The sequence below is a fragment of the Pinus tabuliformis genome, chromosome 8 (assembly GCF_031772625.1).
Source record: "Pinus tabuliformis cultivar Carrire ecotype Pingquan chromosome 8, CPIR1, whole genome shotgun sequence".
Lineage (NCBI taxonomy): Eukaryota > Viridiplantae > Streptophyta > Pinopsida > Pinales > Pinaceae > Pinus > Pinus tabuliformis.
This window is the reverse complement of record NC_142294.1, coordinates 1,297,045,789-1,297,068,954: the sequence shown is the minus strand read 5'-3', so window position 1 is coordinate 1,297,068,954 and position 23,166 is coordinate 1,297,045,789. Positions and strand designations below refer to the sequence as shown.

At 37.1% G+C, this 23,166-nt stretch overlaps 1 protein-coding gene across 1 annotated transcript in view; it reads left to right on the top strand.

Moving 5' to 3' along the window:
- Window positions 1-1,778: 1,778 nt before the first annotated feature.
- The window catches only part of LOC149240212 (sodium/hydrogen exchanger 4-like), a 202,008-nt gene continuing 180,620 nt past the window's right edge, over window positions 1,779-23,166 (top strand). The window contains exons 1-4 of the mRNA XM_089370108.1: window positions 1,779-1,782; window positions 2,243-2,302; window positions 2,429-2,475; window positions 2,628-2,822. Coding sequence (XP_089226234.1) covers window positions 1,779-1,782; window positions 2,243-2,302; window positions 2,429-2,475; window positions 2,628-2,822 — 306 coding nt within the window. The remainder of the gene's footprint in view (window positions 1,783-2,242; window positions 2,303-2,428; window positions 2,476-2,627; window positions 2,823-23,166) is intronic.

The following is a 23,166-nucleotide window of genomic DNA, read 5'->3' as shown; positions in this document are numbered from 1 at the left end:
ATTATTATTATTATATTTGATCTGATCTGCACAGATCAATAAAGAGCAGTAATTGATTGTCTTTGTATGTTTTGGTGGTTGATTTTTGTGTGTTTATTGGTTATAAAAAGGGTTGGCGGTTCTTAAACTGGAAGCCCCAGTGTTCGAAACATCAATTCTTGTGTGTTTTTATTGGTTATAAAAAGGGTTGGTGGTTCTTAAACTGGAAGCCTTGGTGTCTGAAACATCAATTCTTGTGGTCAAGTTGTTTGATCAACTTTTGAACACATCCAGTATATATACCTCCATGCTAGCAACTGACGGATAGCCGAAAGCGAAATATTTGACAAATGATGGTTGGTCCATAGGATGGTTCATTACTTGACGACTCTTATCATGGAAGCCCCAATGAGCTGAGGTGTCAATATTGTTGATCTTGCAAAGTTCGTTAACGATGGTTAGAGGCAGTTACATTTTAAATTGAGGTCAAGTGAAAGCTCGAAGGTGGTGGTGAAAGAGCGGTGTTCGAGAGATTCTAGAGTGGATGTGAGTGCCGATGAAGACCAGTCAGACATAAATTATCCTTGTTGTTGTAATATGTGTTTTCAATGCTTTTCATGTAAGCATTTAGGGGGGGTGTTGGAAGTAATGCTTCCATGTGTTGTTATGAGTTATCATTGTGAGTTCCCAAGTGTCAATTTAGAAGTTGTTGTTTCCTATGTATGAGTTGTAGTCGTGATCTAAATGTGTCGAAGTCAATGTTTTATGTCCTATATATGTGTAACTGTTGTGATCAATAAAGATATAACAGTGTGTTTGGTGTTGTGTGTAATCACTCTCTAATCTCTCTATTTTCTAACATCTGGTGGTTGCAAGGGGCTGCTTGCTGCCGGCTGAAGACAAATCTAGGAGAAAATTTCTCCTATAGGTGTCACCCACGGGTGGTGGGTAACAAGTACAATTCCACATTACACGATCTATCCTTATGGCATCAAACCCTCGAGCTCATCAATATTCTTGAAAACAAGAGCATGCCCCAACTGTCCAAAACTAAAAAATACAAGGGCTAGTGAAGATATTCACTAGGGTTACCCTTTGCCAAAATCAGGGGTTGCAAGGTCCAATAAGAAAGAAATGCATCTAGTGTCGAAAAATAAAGTTCAATTTCCTTGCAAATGCTAAGGGAGATAAAACAATTTTAAGTTACAAAAAAAATGTAAATCTGTAGGTGTCAAGGATGAAGAAGCTTGTAGCAATAAATTGAAAATAGCTCTAAAAATCTTCCAGAGGTGTGGAAGTTTTACAATGGAGACGAAAACTACAAAGCAATTTTAAGTGGATATTACAACAAAAATCTAAACCTGTACTTTTCAAGGATGAAGAAGCTAATTGCAATAAATTGGAAATAGCTCTACAAAAACTTGAGGAAGTGTGGAAGTTTTACAATGGAGATGGCAGCCACATATATGAAGATCCTTTTACTTGTGCAAGTGATAAAAAGAGTGGAATAATCGAATCTTTTGGGTCATTTTCCATTTTTAAAGGGGGAATCATGAAAACTGCAACTTCTTTAATCAGTGAGAAGCTGCATGGAAACAAATATAGGTCTCTTGGATTTTTTGAAAAGTCAGGATCTGGATATGGGGGAATGACATATGCAAGAAAAACTATAAAATATATATAAAAGACCATGAACCACAAACAGAAAATTCAGACCCCTAATTATATTCACTCAAAATTGCTCTAAAGAATGAAGAGATGCAGATTGCTACAAGAAACATAGATTTGTGTGTTCAAGGATGGGTGAGGGGCTATTTTCTAGGCAAAAGTTATGATTTTAGTGCCCTGCATTTTGATTAATTTTTTTGTTCTATGTTTTCTAATGTATTTTTAACAAAATGTTCTTTGTTGGAAGATCTGCTAGCTTGATGTTTCTGGTAATGCCAAAAACAGATGTTGAGCAGATCTTTCAGCACTTCCAAATTGGAAACACATCCTATGCTGATCCGGATCTGTGAAAGTGCAGATCCTAGGTCCTCCCTGGGTGGATCCAGTTAGATAGGTGAGCAGGAAAGTTCTTTATATTAGTGAAATAAGAAGTTAGAATCCATGTATCATTGGTCCCATGTGCACATACTGTGTAATAAGACTGATATGTGACATATATATGATGATATCACTTACTAATTTCTTACATATCTCAGCACCTTCCTTTACTGAGAATATTATGAAGGCTGAAACTAACTGAAGTTCTTTTGGTCAGGTTGCTGGTTGTTATTTCCAAGATTGGATGTTTCAGGACTCAAAATCAGGGACTATCTTGGTATGTTAGCAATGCATAGCTATTCAACTGAATATTTCATGTTATGTCTTGTATTTACCTCTGTCATATGTTTTTTCTTGATTAAGCATGCTAATGATTTTGTTATTGATCCATGATTGCTTATAGCACTTGGAACAATATTTTCATCCACTGATACAGTTTGTACATTACAGGTTAGCAAAAAGTATCTTGTGTGTTAACTTCATTTGTTCTGTTCTGCTTTTGTAATATTAACTGGAAGAACACATTTATCAGTACTTTCATTCGATCTAAAAAATCCCTTTGAGAAATGTCCATCTTGATGTTTTTTTTCTTTTCCATACAGGTTTTGCATCAGGATGAAACTCCCTTACTTTACAGTTTGGTCTTTGGAGAGGGAGTTGTGAACGATGCAACATCTGTAGTGCTTTTCAGAGCTGTCCAGAAGTTCGATTTTTCAAGACTTGATGGCGTGACAGTGATATACATAATAGCTGATTTTCTATACCTTTTTTTCACAAGTACAGTACTTGGAGTTGCGGTACATCTGATCTCTTATAGAATCTTTTACTTGAATTAGAGCCAGAGAAATATCTTACTTTTCTTAGGTTCTCTTATTCAATATCTCTGTGTACATATCTTCAGCTTTATTGTGTCTATCTGGTTAATAAATATGGAGGGCTGTTTATATCATGTCTGATACTGATTGTTTTTAGAGATGTGGTATAATGTTTGGTTTGTTAGATAATGGACATAAAAAATAACAGAAAATTGCAGATAAATGTGAAAGAGAACCGAACGGAAATCATTAACTTCATCTTAAAAAGTATAATAAGTGGGAATACATGATAATAGTGATATTACTAATTTTATTGCAGATATCTCTTATGCAGAATTTTTATTTGTATTAGAGACAGAAATATCTGTTGAAATTTGGTACCTTGGAAAGTGTGCGAGCCCACTTTAAAGTAAGGCCTGGCATTTGTAATATCCCCTTTGGATATTTTCATGAAATACTTGGAAATAATCTTAAGCAAATTATGCCATTAATTTTATTCAACAATACCATGAAAATTCTCGAATTCGCACTATTGCCCACGAAAAGCGGGTACCCCTAGGAGAACTTTTCTCCTATTCATCTTCTTCCAGCTGACAGCTGACAACCGCTGATAGCCACTTCGTAGCCAATGTGATGTGCCACTTTATCTCTGCCACCTGCGCCAGTGGTATTTTTCTCACCCATTGTCAAGAGCATATGTAGAAGGTGGGCAATCCAACAAAAAAGTATGCTTTTCATTGTGCAATCAGGTGCTTATGCTTGCTTTTCATTTGAGCATTTTGGGCATGGATTATTGGGTGACTTGTAAGAAGGAAGGGTTTAACCGTGGTTTTGTTCCCTCACCTTAAATGGGGGATTAATTCTCAATCCTAGTTCTGTGGGATCTCCCCTATTGGCCTATGGATTTAGGAAGGGCATTATTTGGAAAACCTTGATTTTGGTAGCGTGGCCTTGTTTTCCTGTTCCATATTTGTCACTCCCCTCTATACGCATTATTACAAGCCCTATTTCACTTTTTCCCTTATGTGGGTCCACAAGGCACTGACACACCCTGTTGAAATTTCCAAGTGTTACCCTTTAGAAATTTTATCTCTATTCTTTGGTTTATTTCTCCTACTTGTTAATTACGAACAAGTTATTTAACCATATAAATACTGAAATAAACACAATACAGTCTCAACCATCTACAAATCAATAGTTGAAAGAAATAGCAAACACATAAGTGACATCACATTTTTTGGACAACTCGTCCTCGGAAAAACCCAATCTGGGAAAACCGGTGCAACAATTCTGAGGGTTATTTTATTATGCCGTCTTTCAGAGTACTATTGGGTGCCAAACTGGCTCACCTGACAGAGTAAATAATCCGACAGTAATACCTCTCTATTCGGAAGCAAATATTCAGAAAGTCTGCCCCATGAGACCCTCTCCAGCACAATCTGAAGCTCAACATCAGCCCTCTTGGCCTCTGCGTCAACCCTCTGAGGCATTGCACAACCTCTATGGCCCTTTGCGTCACTCCTGCAACCTCTGCGTGGATGACGCAGGCCCTTCTGGCCTTTGTGTAGTCTCTTCTGCCTCTGCGTGCCTCCCTCTGGCTCAGCGTCTGCCTCTCTTTGCTTCTGCGCTGGTCTCTCGGCACTATCTATGCCTCTCCCTCTCGTACTCACTACCTCTTGTTGCAACTGATCACTGATTCGGTTTCTCTTAGCAAACCCCGCTCTAGAAAATCGAATCACTGATCACTCTAGTGTGTTCTTCAACTGACCCTCAAGCCTCCTCTTATACTTTTCCTGTTGGTCCTTCAACGACCGAGATTACATCTCTAATCAATGACTAAGATTAGATTTGGCTTGATCCATGTCATTTAAAACCTTTTAATCCAGTTTTATTTTAATACTCATTAATATTTTATTTTTCCTAAGTTTAGACTTAGGAACTCCATTAAAAATATTAATTATTTTAATATCTCCTTAACTGGGTAGAATTTGCCCAAACCATTTATGGGTCTTGGAGATCTCATGTGCTTTAGCCTCTTCACCAATTTTCATGGTTAGAGAAAATACGATGCTACCCCAAATCAACGCACCCCCTCCCTTTGTCCATATATCTGGTTTAGGCTTGGAAATGATGCCCCAAAGATTGATGTAGCTAAAAGAAAGTTAAAAGCATATCTTGGCCACAAGCAAGAAATAAAAGAAAAAGAAAATCATAAATGCAAAAGATGGCTAGAACATTAAATAATAGCACATGGGATCAAGCTTAAGCATGAGCTCTAGCCCTTGTCATTATGGCCATCACCCTGGTTCGTGGGGCCTATGATTGCCAATCACATCATGAAAGGAACCCATGCACGTAGCAACCCCTGGTGGGCAATGAACTTCTCCATCTTTAAGGGGTAATAATTGCTATACATCATTCACAACATGTTGTCATGTCCTAGAGCTTCAAGCAGTAATACAAAAAATTCAAGAAAAAATAAAAGACAAATAATGAGGGGTGGAAAAGAAAAGCTTGGTGTGACTCATGTAAACACAATTGGTCCCTCCCCACATTTGTAAACACAATATGTGGACTTCCTCATTATTTCTATCCTCGTACCCATGTCATTTGACCCTGAGACCCTTTCATTCCCATCCATTTTATCATTATTCACATGCCACCTATTGACAAAAGGATGTATCGATGACATGTCTTTCCCCTTAGGGGTTTGGAACACCTAATATGATTGTTTATTAGCCATTCCTACGTAGGGAAATGTTGCACACATTTTGTCACAGTGCCAAGGAAGCAGTTGTGCCAAATTTTTTAAAGTTCATAATCATCACCCATCCAGTTCCTATGACATTGTAAACCCAATTTTTGCAAATTGTAATGTAAATGATGCTAGTATGACCATTTAATTATGTAACAACTTAGTTAATCCTATGATTTTGGAGACGAATTTCATCCTAGGAGGTTTTTCGTCTCACCCCATTATGCGTGTTTCTAAACACGGATAATTGGCAAAGTTTTTCCCTTCAGCTTAAGCCCCAAATCTAGCGTGGAATTTATTGTCAAGATCTTAGGTGAGTCCTAGTGTTCTTAGTCGAGTCTATTGTAAAAGTGATTTGGAAATAATTTAAGCTATTTGGTTAAATTATTTTATTACAGATCACTTGGTTTACTAGATCGTATTGTGTCGCAGAAATGGGTAAAAAATTAAAATTATGAGGGTCTATAACGAATGGGTATCTCCTCTTTGAGGGTTGAAATTGTAATTATCTGATGTAAACATATTTTAGTGCATTGTCCTTCGCTATTAGACACCATGGCTAAAGTATTTGAGGGTGGAAAATTAATTAATCCCCCCTTGTGTCAATTCTGGCAAAAATAAAATTAAATCTTAAGCCAAAAAATTAATTAATTTAGAGTCAAAAAATAATTTCTAGAGAAATTAATTTCTTCAAGTGGAAAATGACCAAAAAATCGGGGGTCAAAAATAAACTAATTTTTAGAGGTCCCCTACCAAGTCAAAAATGGATATTTTAAGAAAAATTGAGCCCTTGGACCTTGGTGGTTAAGTGATAGTCAAATTTTTGAGGAAATTAATCCAAAATAATTATTTTTGGATTAATAAAAAATGGTTTTTTAGGAGAAAATTCCAAAATTCTTAAAAAATAAATATTTTCGATGACAGAGATTAAAAGATGATCAATTATTTATCAACGGTCAAGATTAATTTTGATGGGGATCAAACCAATTAGCCATTATTTTCCACTTGGAGGGATTTCTCTATAAATAGAAGGCATTTTGCTTCTATTCGATATCTTTCGCTGATGTAATTTTGTAAACACTGGTGTGAAGCCACTGTTCTATTGGGAACGTTTGAAATTCATAATAAAAGACTTTGGGGTTTAGTTCATGTTGTCTTTGTCTCATTGATCTGTGGTATGTGCTGGGTATGTGTTTCCCTATATTGTGCTTGTTGTCGCACAGACTGTCTAGGTGGGGCGACAACGCTCAGATCGGGGGCTGTCACCCTGATCCCCGATCCCTCCGTTTAAGCTGTCTCCCGAGGCTAAGGGGGGTAGACCCTATGGGATAAAGGAGGACCAGCTGTGGACCAGTTGGGGTGGGAGACATAGCAAGAAAGATTAGCACCTAATTGATTTTAGAAGTTAATGTATCAGTGCCTTATGCAGTTATTGATTAAATGATTATTTATTATATGTTGCAGAAATATGAACCTTGTAAAACAAACATTTATCATCGAATATCCCAAGCGATACAAGCTATTCAATAAACGCAACGCTTTAATAATGATCTAGCAATTAAATTTCTAAAGATTGAATGTTTTAAACAACCATACAATTTAAATGCTAACCAATTACCACTTTCATATAGTTAACTTTAGATAAACACTTAAGCACATTTAACTATAGAGAAGTGGAACAAAAGACACCAAAAATGAATTTTTCATTAGTCCTTTTCAAATTTTTTTTAATTTTAATAAAATTTTGTCTAAAAATAAAACAAATCTAAAATCTAATCTAAACTTAAATCTAAATTAAAAATAACCTAAAGACTAACCCTTTTAAACTTTTTTAATTTTTATGAATTTTTTAATTTTTCATGAATGAAATAAAAAATAAAACAAAACTATTCTAAGAAGAAACTAAACTAAACTAAATCCTAAAAGAACTTTTCTACTTTTTATGATTTAAAAAAAATGAAACAAAAACCAAATTGAAAATTTTTAATTTATTTTTAATTTTTAATTTTTTTTCCTGATTTATTTTAAAACCAAGAATAAAACAAAACAAAACTAAATTAAAAATAAAGATTAAACTAAACTAAACTAAAAGCTAAACCAAAAATAAAACTTAACTCTAAAAATCAAATATTTAAACTAATCTAAATCTAAATAAGAAAAATTCAAAACTAAAATAAACTAAAGATTAAATCCTAATTAAATGAAAGTGAAATTCAACAAAACTAATAAAGTTTTAGAATCTAAACTATATATATATATATATAAACATAAAATAAAATCTAAATCTAAAACTAAAATCTAACCTAATAAAATCAAAGTCTAATCTAATTTATGAAAATTGATTTTTTTTTTTGAAGTTTCATATATAAACCCACTTCATAAAAAAAAGAAAATGAATGCTAACCTAAGTCACAGATATACAAAAAGATAACTAATATCTAACCTAATGTATATACTTGCATAAAATCAAAAGTTTGAAACCTACGTATAGAAAATTTCTTTTCTTGTTTTATTGTGGGCGTGTGTACAGGTGAGGCCGATGGAAGAACGCAGGTATGGCAGGGGTAGCACGTCGGTTGGATGCAGAGAAGATTTATGAGAATGAAGCTTGCAGCAGCGTGAGGTGAAATGAAAGGCAGAGGAAGGAAATGGTCAGTTTGCAGCAGCGTGAAGGAGAGCGATTGAGGAAGAAGTGCGGGTTTCTTTGCAGGTTTGCGTGAAGGATGAGAGGACGAACGCAGGTCATGAGGGATGGCAGAAATACGTTGAGGCTGACAACGTATAAGATGGAGTGACAAATGTAAGCAGAGAGCTGCGTGAAGATGGCTGGAGTTTGCAGGTTTGATGGAGGCTGCGTGGGGATGCTTTTGCTGCAGGAATACGTGGAAAGGGGCAGCGTATGGAGCAACAGAGATGCAGCCTGGAGAATGGATTAAATGGCAGTGGGATGGTAGGCGATGAAGAAGCTGGAGTAGGAATGAGAATGCTGGCTACGAAATGGAAGAGCGAGGGTGAGGAGTAAGGAGCGTATAGCTGGAATGATGTAGAGAAAAAAATGCTGCCAGTGTGTTGCAAGTGGGAGAAAACTACTTGGAGGTGAAGTAGCAAACCCACAACCTATTCTAAAAAATTTCGAAAATTTTCTATGAAATGAAAACTCCAGGCAGCAGAACTGTACACTTGTGAAAAACTGAACTGGTTCTGAGGCCAGATCTTACCCTCCAGGGCCTAGATATGGCTTCAAGATTGAAGCTCACCTTCATATCTGCAACCTGTAACCAACAACCTGAAAACAATGAAAACAAACAGCCAGAACCTGAAAATGAAAAAAATAAATGAAACCCTAAAAACCCTAAGAACCAGCTAAATAATTACAGTATTTACAAACTGAAGGCTCTAGGTAGCCAGATTTATCAATATGCCACGGAAATATTTTTAGAAGTTTAAATTTAATGTGGGATGCTTTAGAAAACCCTTCATGCATTTGAAACAAAAATTCTAATGATAAGCCTGGGATTAAAATTGGCTGGGCTTTTTCAGGAAACGCAATCCGGGAGTTGGCTGATTTAGCCGAGAACTTCCCCGAACGCCTGGTGTTGTCGCGCGGACTGGCACGACAACGCTCAGACCGGGGGTTGTCACTCTGATCCCCGATCCCTCCGTTTAAGCCTGTCTCCCGCGGCTAAGGGGGGTAGTCCCTGTGAGATGATGAGACCAACTACCAAACAGTTGGGCCGGGAGACGAGGAGCACTAAGATGATTTTATTAATTTGATAGATCAGTGCCTTAAGAGATTGGTGCTTAAATGATTACTAGCTAGATGATATAAGAAAATGAACCACAAACAGCAATCATTTATCATCAAATAAAGAGGATAATGCTTTATATATCTAGTAAAACCACAAGTTCCTCAAATAACGATATCCAGCGACTAAAAAGAAATAAATGCTTTAATCAATCACACAGTCATTGACTAGATATCATATGCAGCTAACATTCATGTACAAGTAAATATTCATTCCACATCAGTAACTTTTGAATCCTAACATGAAAATTTCTGCAAGCAAGAAAATTTTCTAAAAGTTTTTTTTTTTTTTTTATTATTATTTGAAAATGAAAATTTTAAATCTAAACTATACTGAAAGTAAACAAATTAAAATCTAAAAAGATAAAATCAAATTAAATTTTAAAATCTAAACAATGAAATGCATTTTAATCTAAACAATGAAATGCATTATATATATATATATATATATATATTTTTTTTTTTTGTTATATGAAGCTATTGGTAATAAAATGAAACTATTTGAAGAACAAGCAAAACGTGAATGATATGAAACAATACAAAACCTAAAGAAAAATTTCGATCGAAACTATGACCTAAGCTAACCTACACTAAAGGATTAACCGCTTTAAGGAATAAATGAAACCAAAATTTTGATGAACCAAAACCACGACTGCAGACGAGTCCAGAACCTGGAACGGAAATTTAAATGAAACACGGCCGCAGGCCAAACCCAAAAAAAAGACGCAGTCACAATATCAACAAGCGGGAGTAAAGGATAACAGAAGTGGCCAGACCAGGTACACGAAGTGAGAAAGAAGCAAAGACTTCGCTGACGGGAGCAAAGATTGGATTTCGTTGACGTTTAGAGCAGAGGGATGGCATGATGCAAGCCCCAGCACGCAAATGCAATCAGTCGACAAACAAATAAATACCCAGAAAAAATGCAATCGTGACCCTGGCTCGATTAAGAAACTGGGAAATCGAGAATGCGTTTGACCAAACGAGGAAAAGGCGTAGCTGTGACTACGTATCAAGCAGAATGACTGATATAAAACAAAACTACGGCAGGCAAAACGACCCCCAAAATGCTCACGTCTGCTTCACAGTGCATAAACCGTATTAAATAAATAATTGGACTGCATCAGAACGGAGTCACGAGACAGCAATGGGCACGACGATTTCAGAAATACCCTAGCTGTTAAAACAAAATTTCAATCAAACTAAATGCAAACCATAATGCTGAGCTATCCACGATTTTCATTAACGAATCAAACGCCGAGAAAAAAAAGGATTTGAAATATCAGGTTACGTGTTTTCCCCCAAAAGAAATATACGCAGGTGTTTCAGAGACGTTTTTCGTAGTTTTGGTGATGTGCTTGCAGGTTAATGAAGACAACAGGGTTTTGGAAATACCTGGGATGATTGAACCATACAGAAGGCACCCTCATTCACGTTTGGTTCTCACGTTGATGCAGCGTGCCCAGTTTTATCTCTTGACTGGCCTGAAACTGCTCTTCTGGCCCGTATATACCAATGCTGGATTGCCCTTATTGCAGTTTGAAATCACTTCGATGACTGGTAACGCAGGCACGGTGAAAGACGGCAGCGGTGGATGGAAACGTAAGCCAGTTCACCAATTTATAAATTGTCGAATGCCAAAATCAGAAAAAGGCTGTAACCCTGATGACAGATATCCTGCAGAAAAGGGGATTTGGCAGATGTACAAAATTTTGCAGTAAACCCTTCAAAAAAAAATTGACTAAAATCAAAATTTTCACAGCTCTGGGACAACCAAATTTGACAATAATTGCAGTTATGTTTTCAATATATCAGAAATTTTGAACTTTCCTGTGAACAGAAAGAAAATCTCTCAATGTAAAACACGAAATAAAATTTAAATGATTAACCCAGGGCACAATCAGCTGGGCTCTGCACAGAAGAGCCTGTGGGAGTCGGCTGGTTCAGCCCAGAACTTCCCCAAACGCACACAATTATCCTTCACCTAAAGATTTCCTGCACACCTCAAGCAACCATCAGTGAAGAGAGCAAGAAATGCTGCTAGATTTCAGGAAATAATGGAGATACCTGCCACTTTTCCAGAAACCCTACAACATTCAAACCCTAGCAAGTGAGCAAGATACCTGTACTCACAATACTCTGAAAGCAAGCTATTATTAACGGCTGAAAACTGAAATATGCGGAAAAATAAACATCTCATAGCAATTCCAGAGAGTAACACCAGCATGATTTGGACCCCAAAGTCTTTTTTATTAACCAGAAAATCAGATTACAAGAGAGCTTTTTCAGTACAGACTCACAGATCAGATGATAAACCTTGAAATGACCCCCTAAGACCCTATATAAAGGAAATGATCCCAACGGCTAGTTTGAGTGATCCATGTTGAAGTGATCTCAACCGTCGATGAGGATTAAGACATCTCTTAATCTCATCCGTTGATTTTATTAAAAAAGATATTTTGCATGCATTCGCAAAAATATTATTATTTTATTATTTAGGGTTTTTGCTTTATTTTATGAACTTTTTATTAATTTTTTTATTTATTTCATTTATTTATTTTTTATTTATTTTATTATTTTAGTATTTCATTTATTTTCTTAAATGGATCATTCGAACTAAGCCGTTGGAAACATCACCTAGGACCTAGGACTTAAGACTCATGAGGGGACTAAAACATTTTTCAACCCTCAAGACACATTACATCATGACTTTTACAATTTACATCTTAAGGGGACAAACCCACTTAATACAGACTCTCACAAAATACCCAGTTTCTGCGACACAACTATAATCTAGCAGATTAACACACTAGGATTCTCCTAAAGTTCTAATAACAAAATCCATCCCGGCTTTGGGGTCAGGTTGAAGGAAAACTCTGCCGATCGTAGATCGGTGAGACGAAAAACCTCCCGGGACGTAGATTATCATTAGAAAGTTAGGTCCACCTAGGCAATTTTACATACATGACTCTGATCTGCTTAGATTATTTACAATTCATTCGTGCAGACTGGGTTTACAATTAAAATAATCAAGCTGTTGATGACTGTAGGCTGGCACGGACACGTCGCTCAGGTGCTGCCCCTTTTTGCAAAGAAAAGGGGGGGGTGTACTGCATGGGTAGTTGACCGGTAGGGGTCAACATCTGGCTCTACTTGGGGACACGTTGCTGCACCGTAGGAATGTGAGAATCCAGAATCTGCATCCATACAACACACAAATAAAAATAAGTAGCGTCCATTCCAAAATCATCATATACATTAAGCACAGGAAAGATAAAAGCTCTTCATTTATTGACTAACTAACAACATGAAAAGTAAATCTAATCCTAAAAACAGAAATGAAATGCTGAAAAGACAAGGAGTAGGGATAGAAATACAATACAGAAGATGCCCCATGGCATCAGATATGATCTCTGAAGAACAGCTTGAGCATTTGGCCGTTCACTGGTAGATCAAGTGGTTTGCCATCTAATCTGCTCAAGTAGAATGAGTTTGGCCCGGCTATATCTTTAATGATGTATGGTCCCAGCCACAAACTATCAAACTTCTTATGTTTTCCCGGCTTTTCATTTTTGCGATCCCAAAGTAAAACCATATCTCCAACCTGCAAAGATCTAGATCGAGAGCATTTATCAAAGCTTTTCTTAATATTAGATTGATTTTTACATATAGCCTCAAAAGCTGTCCGACGAGCCTCATCTAATTCCACAATCTGATCTATCCTATTCTGAACAACATCTTTATTAGTGGAAAAATTTTGGAGAAGCTGATAGGCTGGCAATTTTAGGTGCACAGGTAAGGTAACATCCAAGCCATAAACTAATTCAAAGGGAGATTTACCAGTAGACTTCTTCTTAGTAATTCTGTCTGCCCACAAAACATACTTGATTTTGCTGTCCCAAGACTTCTTGTTATCTCCTACTATCTTCTTGATAATGGTTATTAGATTTTTATTACTTGATTCAGCCAAACCATTACCCTGAGGATAGTAATTCGACGAATGAGATAAGACAATGCCATATTTGAAACAAAAAGATGTAAACTCTGAAGAACTAAAAGCCTTGGCATTGTCCGTAGTGATCTTAGCGGGGACACCAAATCTAGTAATGATGTTATTCTCAATGAAATCCATAATCACCTTTTCAGTGGCATTCTTAGCAGGAATGGCTTCGACCCATTTAGTGAAATAATCAGTAGCAGTCAAAATCTATGAGTAGCCATTGCTAGAATTTTCACGGAACTTCCCTATGAAGTCCAGACCCCAATGCTGAAAAGGTGCCTCTACAATAACAGGTTGTAGAGGAAGGGCAGCAAGCTTCTGCTTCCCAGTGAACAGTTGACAGGCTTGACACGTTCTAACATACTTGTGCACATCAGAAAAAATCGAAGGCCAATAATAGCCAGCTCTCAGGATTTTGTGGGCGGTAGTTCTAGCGGCATAATGACCACCACAAAATCCTGAATGAAATTCGGAGATTAATCTTTTGGACTCAACATCGTCAACACACCTAAGCACTATGCCCTCAGGATTTCTCCATCCAAGGCCATCCTTCATAAGGCAGTACTTAGTGGCTTTTAGTCTAAGAGCCCTTCTCTTATGAGCGACTAAGTGGTTAGGACATGCAAGATTTGTTAAGTAGTAAACTATGTCCTTATACCATTCATGCTCAGCTAACCTTCTTAATTCTGGTGAAGATAGATCGTCAAGGCAGAACAAACCAAGAGTCTTTTCATTACTTTCAGCTAACATTTGAGCTAAACCTTGGCCTTTGATCAGCTTAGTGGGTCTAATTTCTAAATCGTACTCCTGTATCTTAGTAACCCACCTAGCACGAGTCCCTAAGCAATCAGTTTGAGTTAATATGTCCTTAACAGCAGAATGTGGGACGAAAGCAATGATCTTAGAATAACCCACATAAGTTTTAAAATGCCTAAGAGACTTGACCAGGGCATAAGCCTGCTTTTCCATGGTATTGTACTTCAATTCGGAGTTTTGAAGTGCTCTACTCATGAAAGCAATAGGCTGCTCATGACCATCTTTATTCTTTTGAAGCAAGACACTGGCAATGGTATCTTCAGAAGCGAAAGAAAAAATCATGAAATCCTTGGAGTAATCAGGACTAACTAGGACAGGAGCTTTCGCGATAGCAGACTTGATTTCTTGGAAAGCCTTTTTGCCCTCTTCTTGCCAGACAAATTTCGCATCTTTCTTCAGAAGACTTTGAATGGGCTTAGCTATTTCCGCATAATTTGGGATGAATCTTCTAATAAAATTTATCTTTCCAAGGAAAGACTGAAGGGACTTGAGGTTATGCGGGAGAGGAATCTTTTGAATTGCTTCAACTCGTTCGGGATCGACCTTGACTCCTTCCTTAGAAATGATATGACCCAGTAATTTCCCTTCTGTTACCCCAAAGACAGATTTAGCCGGATTCAAAGAAATTCCATATTCTCTGCATCTATCGAAAACTTTCCTAAGATGATCTATATGATTGATACCATCTTTAGAGAAAACAGTAAGATCGTCTTGGTAAATTTCGATAATTTTACCGATTAACCCTTTGAAGGCATAATCCATGGCCCTCTGGAATGTAGCTCCAGCATTTGTTAACCCAAATGGTATTCTGATGTATTCAAAAGTGCCCCATGGTGTTGTGAATGTGGTCTTGTGTCAATCTTCCTTTTTAACCCAAACTTGATTATACCCAGAAAAACCGTCTAGCAATGACATCATTCCAGACCCAGTTACTCTTTGCAACAAAGTTTCCATTTTTGGCAAAGGGTAATTATCCGTTTTGCACGCTAGATTAAGGTTTCTAAAATCGACACAAAGTCTTATTGTACCATTCTTTTTCCTGACAATCACTAAATTCGAACACCATGTTGAATGCCTAGTTTGAGCGATGATCCCTGCTGCAAGCATTTTCGCAAGCTCTTTCTGGACCAGGGGGGCTAACTTAGGATTAATCTGCGTAAGTTTCTGCCGGAAGGGTCTAGCATTTTTGTCCTTTAATGGAATAGTATGCTCCATAATATCCTCCCTATAGCCCTTCAATTCATCATAGGAAAAAGCTAAAACATCTCGATATTCGCGAAGTAAATCGGTTAACTTTTTCCTTTCCTCCAAACTAGTACCTTTACCGATTTTAACTATTTTCGGATTTTCAGAAGTACCAATGTTAACTTCAAGGTACTCACCTGGGTCCAACTTGTTTTCTTCTCTCAGCTTCGTGGCATCATGCCGACCGAAATGTTGCTCTAAGGCAACCACATTTATGGGAGTGGGATTTATGATATGTCTATGATCTAAAGACCCATCCTCGCCAGAAACTAACCGGAAATCCTCAAACTCGTCTAAACTATTGAGAAAACGAACGACTTGTTTTTCATCATTAAAAACTTGCCAATGCTCTGAGTTGTCTGGAACAGATGGTCTGAATATTACTTCCATTTTAATTTTATCGTTAATTAACTCGTCAGACAACTGGAAAGTGGTAGCAGCTACGGCAAGTTCATCTGCCGAACTATTTAGCTCTCTAGGAATTGCTTCAAGGTTAAGGGCATCGAAGTGCTCCATAGTATCCCACACAGCATTTCGATAGTTTCTTAATCTCTGATTTCTACATGTGAATTTGTTTTTAAGCTGCATGATAACCAGATCGGAATCCCCCTTGATGCTAAGCAATTTAATCTTCAAAGCTTTGGCCAATTCAAGGCCCAACAATATGGCTTCATACTCAGCGACATTGTTGGTTGCTTCAAATTCTAGACGATAGGCAAACTTGAATATGTGACCAAGGGGAGACTTAAGCACTATTCCAGCACCCTTACCATGACTAGAGAACGCACCATCGAAGTACATATACCAGACTTCATCTTTAAGATTTTTTGCCTTATCATCGGGAGGAATTATAAAGTTAGACATGATAGAATAGTTCCCGATGTCAGATTGCTCTCTAATTATTTCGTTATGAGGCTTTTTAGGATCTTCAACATGAAATTTCCTCTCGGGCTCTCTATTCAGTCTAACGAAACCATCACCGCTAGGAGAAGGAATCATAGCATATGACCAATTCATCTGAATGCTTCCCCCTAAATCAGAGGCCCACTTTCTAGATAACAGCATACCCCAAGCATCAGGTACATCAACGACAACAATATCCATAACAACCATGATGTCTGGGTAAACCGAAAGATGAACTTGCAAATCCTTGATTAAACCATGTACTTCGATTTTCTTAGAATCCATGGCACATATATTATAATAGGGTTTGGAAACTCTTAAGTTAAGCTGTTCCATAACCCTTTTAGTCATAACACAAGCAGATGCACCTGAATCCAACATGCAGTTATTCAATTTATACCCATTGACTAATAAGGTGATAAAGAAGGGTTGATGATCCTTGTTATCAGCATCTACGCTTTGCAGATAAATAGGAGCATCATGATAGTCAACCTCACGAATCTTCTGTTGAGAAGCGTTGACTTGAGGACCCTGAATTGCTTTTAGTAACTTGTCTCTTTGGGAAGGGATCTTAGCGATCTCAGATACGCGAACCCAGATTTTAGCATTATTAAACCAACTCCCTAAATCGACATCTATTCCAGAGTTTATACCAGGGTTTAAAGTTCGAGGAGGAATTTGATTCCCGCTCTGATCTTTATCCCTTCTCTGGTATGTTAAACCCTTATCTCTAGCAATTTCCAGAATTTTCTCAGGAGAGGGTTTCTCACCATATAACCTGGCCAAAATGTCATCTTCGTTTTCAAGGTTATTTATACTAAAAGCAGATTGAGGATTCACAACATCATAGCTCTTTTCCTTAACCTCTATCCAATCATTCATAGGCAAAGGAAACTTGCTCCCTACTACGTTTATTTGCTTACCTGTCCCAAACATTCCATTATCTAGGAGTCTTCTGATGATGGGACAAGAGGACTCTTCGTGAAAAGCATCGCAAGCACGACAGTAAGGAGGAGCATTATCAACCAGATTAGTAAGCGGATTAGGAGGCCTCTGCTCACTAGATTGACCCTTTCTTTGCCAATTACTATTTCTGTTATTATTATTTCGAGGTTGAAAATTTTGTGATTGCGCTCTTTCCATTTGAATCAACCTATTCTGCAAAGTGTTTATCTCCTTGTTATGATTAATTTCCATGGTTTCAATTTTTTGAAGCAACTTGAGAACAAGTTCATTTTCAGGCTCTTGGGCTGCTTTTCCCTTAGGTTCCTTTAGTTTTGTAGCAGCCCTATCATAACCTGGGATTTCAGACTTCCCAGAAGCTGCCTTGTCCTTTTCAAGTTCTATAGCTAAGGCTTGGCAATCTCGATAATCACCAAGTTTAGCACGCCTTAACTCATAAGAAGGTTCAGGACCAAAGGCATCAATGTAAAAATCTTGGAGAGTTTTATCTGTAGGTTTATAGTCTTGAGGTAATTCTCTAATAATACCATTAAACCTTCTATTAAATTCTTCAACAGTTTCATCCTCTCTCTTTTTCATTAGAGTAAGAGCTCTTACAAGATGTCTTCCCTCTCTCTTATCTCCATATTTTTCTTTAAATGAATTAATGATTGATTGTAAAGAGTCAAATGAATTTGGAGGTTTTTCTGTAAACCAGTCATAAGCATCACCTCCTAGAGTCAAGATAAAAAGAGTCATCCTGACATCTTCATGATCAAAATCAGGAGATCTAGCATACTTAGCCAACCATATGTTGAAATCTCGCAAATGGGAATTAGCAGTAACAACATTGTCTCCTTGAAAGTTAGGTAATTTGTCTATCCCAACAGATGGAATATCATTGGGGTACCCTGGGATGTTAGAAAAATCACAAGGGGCATACATACCCATGGTGCTACGCCTAACTCGACCCCTAAAGAGCAGATGAATGTCAGAAAGGGCTTCTTGTCCAAGATTTGTAAGGAGTGTACGAGAAGCGAGTTTGTGTGATCGCACCCTGTAAACCTTTTCAGGATCAGGAGTGGGGTTGCACAGACTGCCTGGATGTCTTCTAGTGTACACTCTTGCAGATAATATGGGAAGTGGAGTCGCCACTTGAACAAGAAGTTAAGCACAGACAAGCTTGGAATGAAAGAGCCAAGGACATAAAAACTCTGTCCCCGGCAACGGCGCCAAAAAATGTTGTCGCGCGGACTGGCACGACAACGCTCAGACCGGGGATGTCACTCTGATCCCCAATCCCTCCGCTTAAGCCTGTCTCCCGCGGCTAAGGGGGGTAGTCCCTGTGAGATGATGAGACCAACTGCCAAATAGTTGGGCCGGGAGACGAGGAGCACTAAGATGATTTTATTAATTTGATAGATCAGTGCCTTAAGAGATTGGTGCTTAAATGATTACTAGCTAGATGATATAAGAAAATGAACCACAGACAGCAATCATTTATCATCAAATAAAGAGGATAATGCTTTATATATCCAGTAAAACCACAAAGTTCCTCAAATAACGATATCCAACGACTAAAAAGAGATAAATGCTTTAATCAATCACACAGTCATTGACTAGATACCACATGCAGCTAACATTCATGTACGAGTAAATATTCATTCCACATCAGTAACTTTTGAATCCTAACATGAAAATTTCTGCAAGCAAGAAAATTTTCTAAAAGTTTTTAGTTTTTTTTTTTTTTTTTTTTTTTTTAATTTGAAAATGAAAATTTTAAATCTAAACTATACTGAAAGTAAACAAATTAAAATCTAAAAAGATAAAATCAAATTAAATTTTAAAATCTAAACAATGAAATGCATTTTATATATATATATATATATATATATTTTTTTTTATTTATGAAGCTATTGGTAATAAAATGAAACTATTTAAAATACAAACAAAACGTAACTGATATGAAACAATACAAAACCTAAAAAAAAATTTTGATCGAAACTATAACCTAAGCTAACCTACGCTACAGGATTAACTGCTTTAAGGAATAAATCAAACCAAAATTTCGATGAACCAAAACCACGACTGCAGACGTATCCAAAACTTGGAACGAAAACTTAAATGAAACACGGCCGCAGGCCAAACCCAAAAAACGACGCAGTCACAATATCAACAAGCGGGAGTAAACGGATATCAGAAGCGGCCAGACCAGGTACACGAAGCGAGAAAGAAGCAAAGACTTCGTTGACGGGAGCAAAGATTTCGTTGACGTTTAGAGCAGAGGGATGGCGTGATGCAAGCCCCAGAACGCAAATGCAAGCAGTCGACAAACAAATAAATGCCCAGAAATAACGCAATCGTGACCCTGGCTCGAAAAAGAAACTGGGAAATCGAGAATGCGTTTGACCAAACGAGGAAAAGGCGTAGCTGTGACTACGTATCAAGCAGAATGACTGATATAAAACAAAACTACGACAGGCAAAACGACCCCCGAAATGCTCACGTCTGCTTCACAGTGCATAAACCGTATTAAATAAATAATTGGACTGCATCAGAATGGAGTCACGAGACAGCAATGGGCACGGCAATTTCAGAAATACCCTAGCTGTTAAAACAAAATTTCAATCAAACTAAATGCAAACCATAATGCTGAGCTATCCACGATTTCATTAACGAATCAAACGCCGAGAAAAAAAAGGATTTGAAATATCAGGTTACGTGTTTTCCCCCAAAATAAATATACGCAGGTGTTTCAGAGACGTTTTTCGTAGTTTTGGTGATGTGCTTGCAGGTTAATGAAGACAGCAGGGTTTTGGAAATACCTGGGATGATTGAACCATACAGAAGGCACCCTCATTCATGTTTGGTTCTCACGTTGATGCAGCGTGCCCAGTTTTATCTCTTGACTGGCCTGAAACTGCTCTTCTGGCCCGTATATACCAATGCTGGATTGCCCTTATTGCAGTTTGAAATCACTTCGATGACTGGTAACGCAGGCACGGTGAAAGACGACAGCGGTGGATGGAAACGTAAGCCAGTTCACCAATTTATAAATTGTCGAATGCCAAAATCAGAAAAAGGCTGTAACCCTGATGACAGATATCCTGCAGAAAAGGGGATTTGGCAGATGTACAAAATTTTGCAGTAAACCCTTCAAAAAAAAATTGACTAAAATCAAAATTTTCACAGCTCTGGGACAGCCAGATTTGACAATAATTGCAGTTATGTTTTCAATATATCAGAAATTTTGAACTTTGCTGTGAACAGAAAAAAATCTCTCAATGTAAAACACGAAATAAAATTTAAATGATTAACCCAGGGCACAATCAGCTGGGCTCTGCACAGAAGAGCCTGTGGGAGTCGGCTGGTTCAGCCCAGAACTTCCCCAAACGCCCACAATTATCCTTCACCTAAAGATTTCCTGCACACCTCAAGCAACCATCAGTAAAAAGAGCAAGAAATGCTGCTAGATTTCAGGAAATAATGGAGATACCTGCCACTTTTCCAGAAACCCTACAACATTCAAACCCTAGCAAGTGAGCAAGATACCTGTACTCACAATACTCTGAAAGCAAGCTATTATTAACGGCTGAAAACTGAAATATGCGGAAAAATAAACATCTCACAGCAATTCCAGAGAGTAACACCAGCAAGATTTGGACCCCAAAGTCTTTTTTATTAACCAGAAAATCAGATTACAAGAGAGCTTTTTCAGTACAGACTCACAGATCAGATGATAAACCTTGAAATGACCCCCTAAGACCCTATATAAAGGAAATGATCTCAACGGCTAGTTTGAGTGATCCATGTTGAAGTGATCTCAACCGTCGATGAGGATTAAGCCATCTCTTAATCTCATCCGTTGATTTTATTAAAAAAGATATTTTGCATGCATTCACAAAAATATTATTATTTAGGGTTTTTGCTTTATTTTATGAACTTTTTATTATTTTTTATTTATTTCATTTTTTAATTTTTTATTTATTTTATTATTTTAGTATTTCATTTATTTTCTTAAATGGATCATTCGAACTAAGCCGTTGGAAACATCACCTAGGACCTAGGACTTAAGACTCATGAGGGGACTAAAACATTTTTCAACCCTCAAGACACATTACATCATGACTTTTACAATTTACATCTTAAGGGGACAAACCCACTTAATACAGACTCTCACAAAATACCCAGTTTCTGCGACACAACTATAATCTAGCAGATTAACACACTAGGATTCTCCTAAAGTTCTAATAACAAAATCCATCCCGGCTTTGGGGTCAGGTTGAAGGAAAACTCTGCCGATCGTAGATCGGTGAGACGAAAAACCTCCCGGGACGTAGATTATCATTAGAAAGTTAGGTCCACCTAGGCAATTTTACATACATGACTCTGATCTGCTTAGATTATTTACAATTCATTCGTGCAGACTGGGTTTACAATTAAAATAATCAAGCTGTTGATGACTGTAGGCTGGCACAGACACGTCGCTCAGGTGCTGCCCCTTTTTGCAAAGAAAAGGGGGGGTGTACTGCATGGGTAGTTGACCGGTAGGGGTCAACACCTGGTAATCTAAAAAAAAGGATTTCTTGCACAGCTTAAAATCAACCATTAACATAGAGGGAGAAAACAACAGTGAAATTCAAATCAAATGGAGATACCTGCCATTATATTTCAGAAGTTAAACTATTATTCAAACCCCAGAGATCAGATAAGATACCTGTGCCTAAATCAATCTTCATCAAGCTATCATCAATGGCTGAAAATAAAATTATGCAGAAAAATAAAACATCTTATAGCATTTCCAGAAGAGTAACACCAGCAAGATTTTCAACCCCAAAGTCTTTCTTTATTGCACAAAAAATGACTACAAGAGAGCTTTCTTTAGCACAAGACTCACAGATCGAATGATCTCAAATGACCCCTTGACACCTTATTTAAAGGAAAAATTCCCAACGGCTAGTTCGAGTGATCCATGTCAAACTGATCTCGACCGTCGACGAGGATCAAAATTTCTTTTAATCTCTTTCGTCGAAATTTTAAATGCATTTTAATATATTAAAAAATTTAAAACTTTGCCTTTATTTTCTCAAAACTTTGACTTATTATTATTTTATTTTATTTTTCAAATTTTTATTATTTTTTAATTTATTTTTCAATTTAATTTAATTTAATTTATTATTATTATTATTATTATTATTATTATTATTATTATTATTTTTAGTTATTTTTTAATTTTATTATTTTTTATTATTCTTATTTTATTATTTTTTATTTCTGAATCCTCGAACTTAGCCTTTGGAAAAATCTCTTAGGACCTAGGACTTAGGACTTATGAGGGGATAAAACATTTTCTAACCCTCAAGACACTTTACATAATGACTTTTACAATTTTACATGTCAAGGGGGAAAACCCATTTGACATAGACCCTCATAGACCACCTAGTCTTGCGACACAAATATAATCTAGCAGATCAAGCAATTTGGAATAACCTAACCAAACAGTTAGAATTATTTCCAAATTACTTTTACATAAACTCAACCTAGCACACTAGGATTCCCCTAAGATTCTAATGACAAAATCCGTTCTGGCTTTGGGGTTAGGCTGAAGGAAAACTCTGCCGATCATGGATCAGTGAGACAAAAAACCTCCCGGAACGTAGCTTATCACTAGAAAATTAGGTTTGCCTAGGCAATTTACGTACATGACCCAGATTTGCTAAGATTATTTACAATTTACACATGCAGACTGGGTTTACAACATGACATGATCGCGCTGATGATGACAGTCGAATGGCACGAACACGTCGATCAAGTGCTATCCCTTTTGTGAAAAAGGGGGTGTACTGCTATGGGTAGTTGA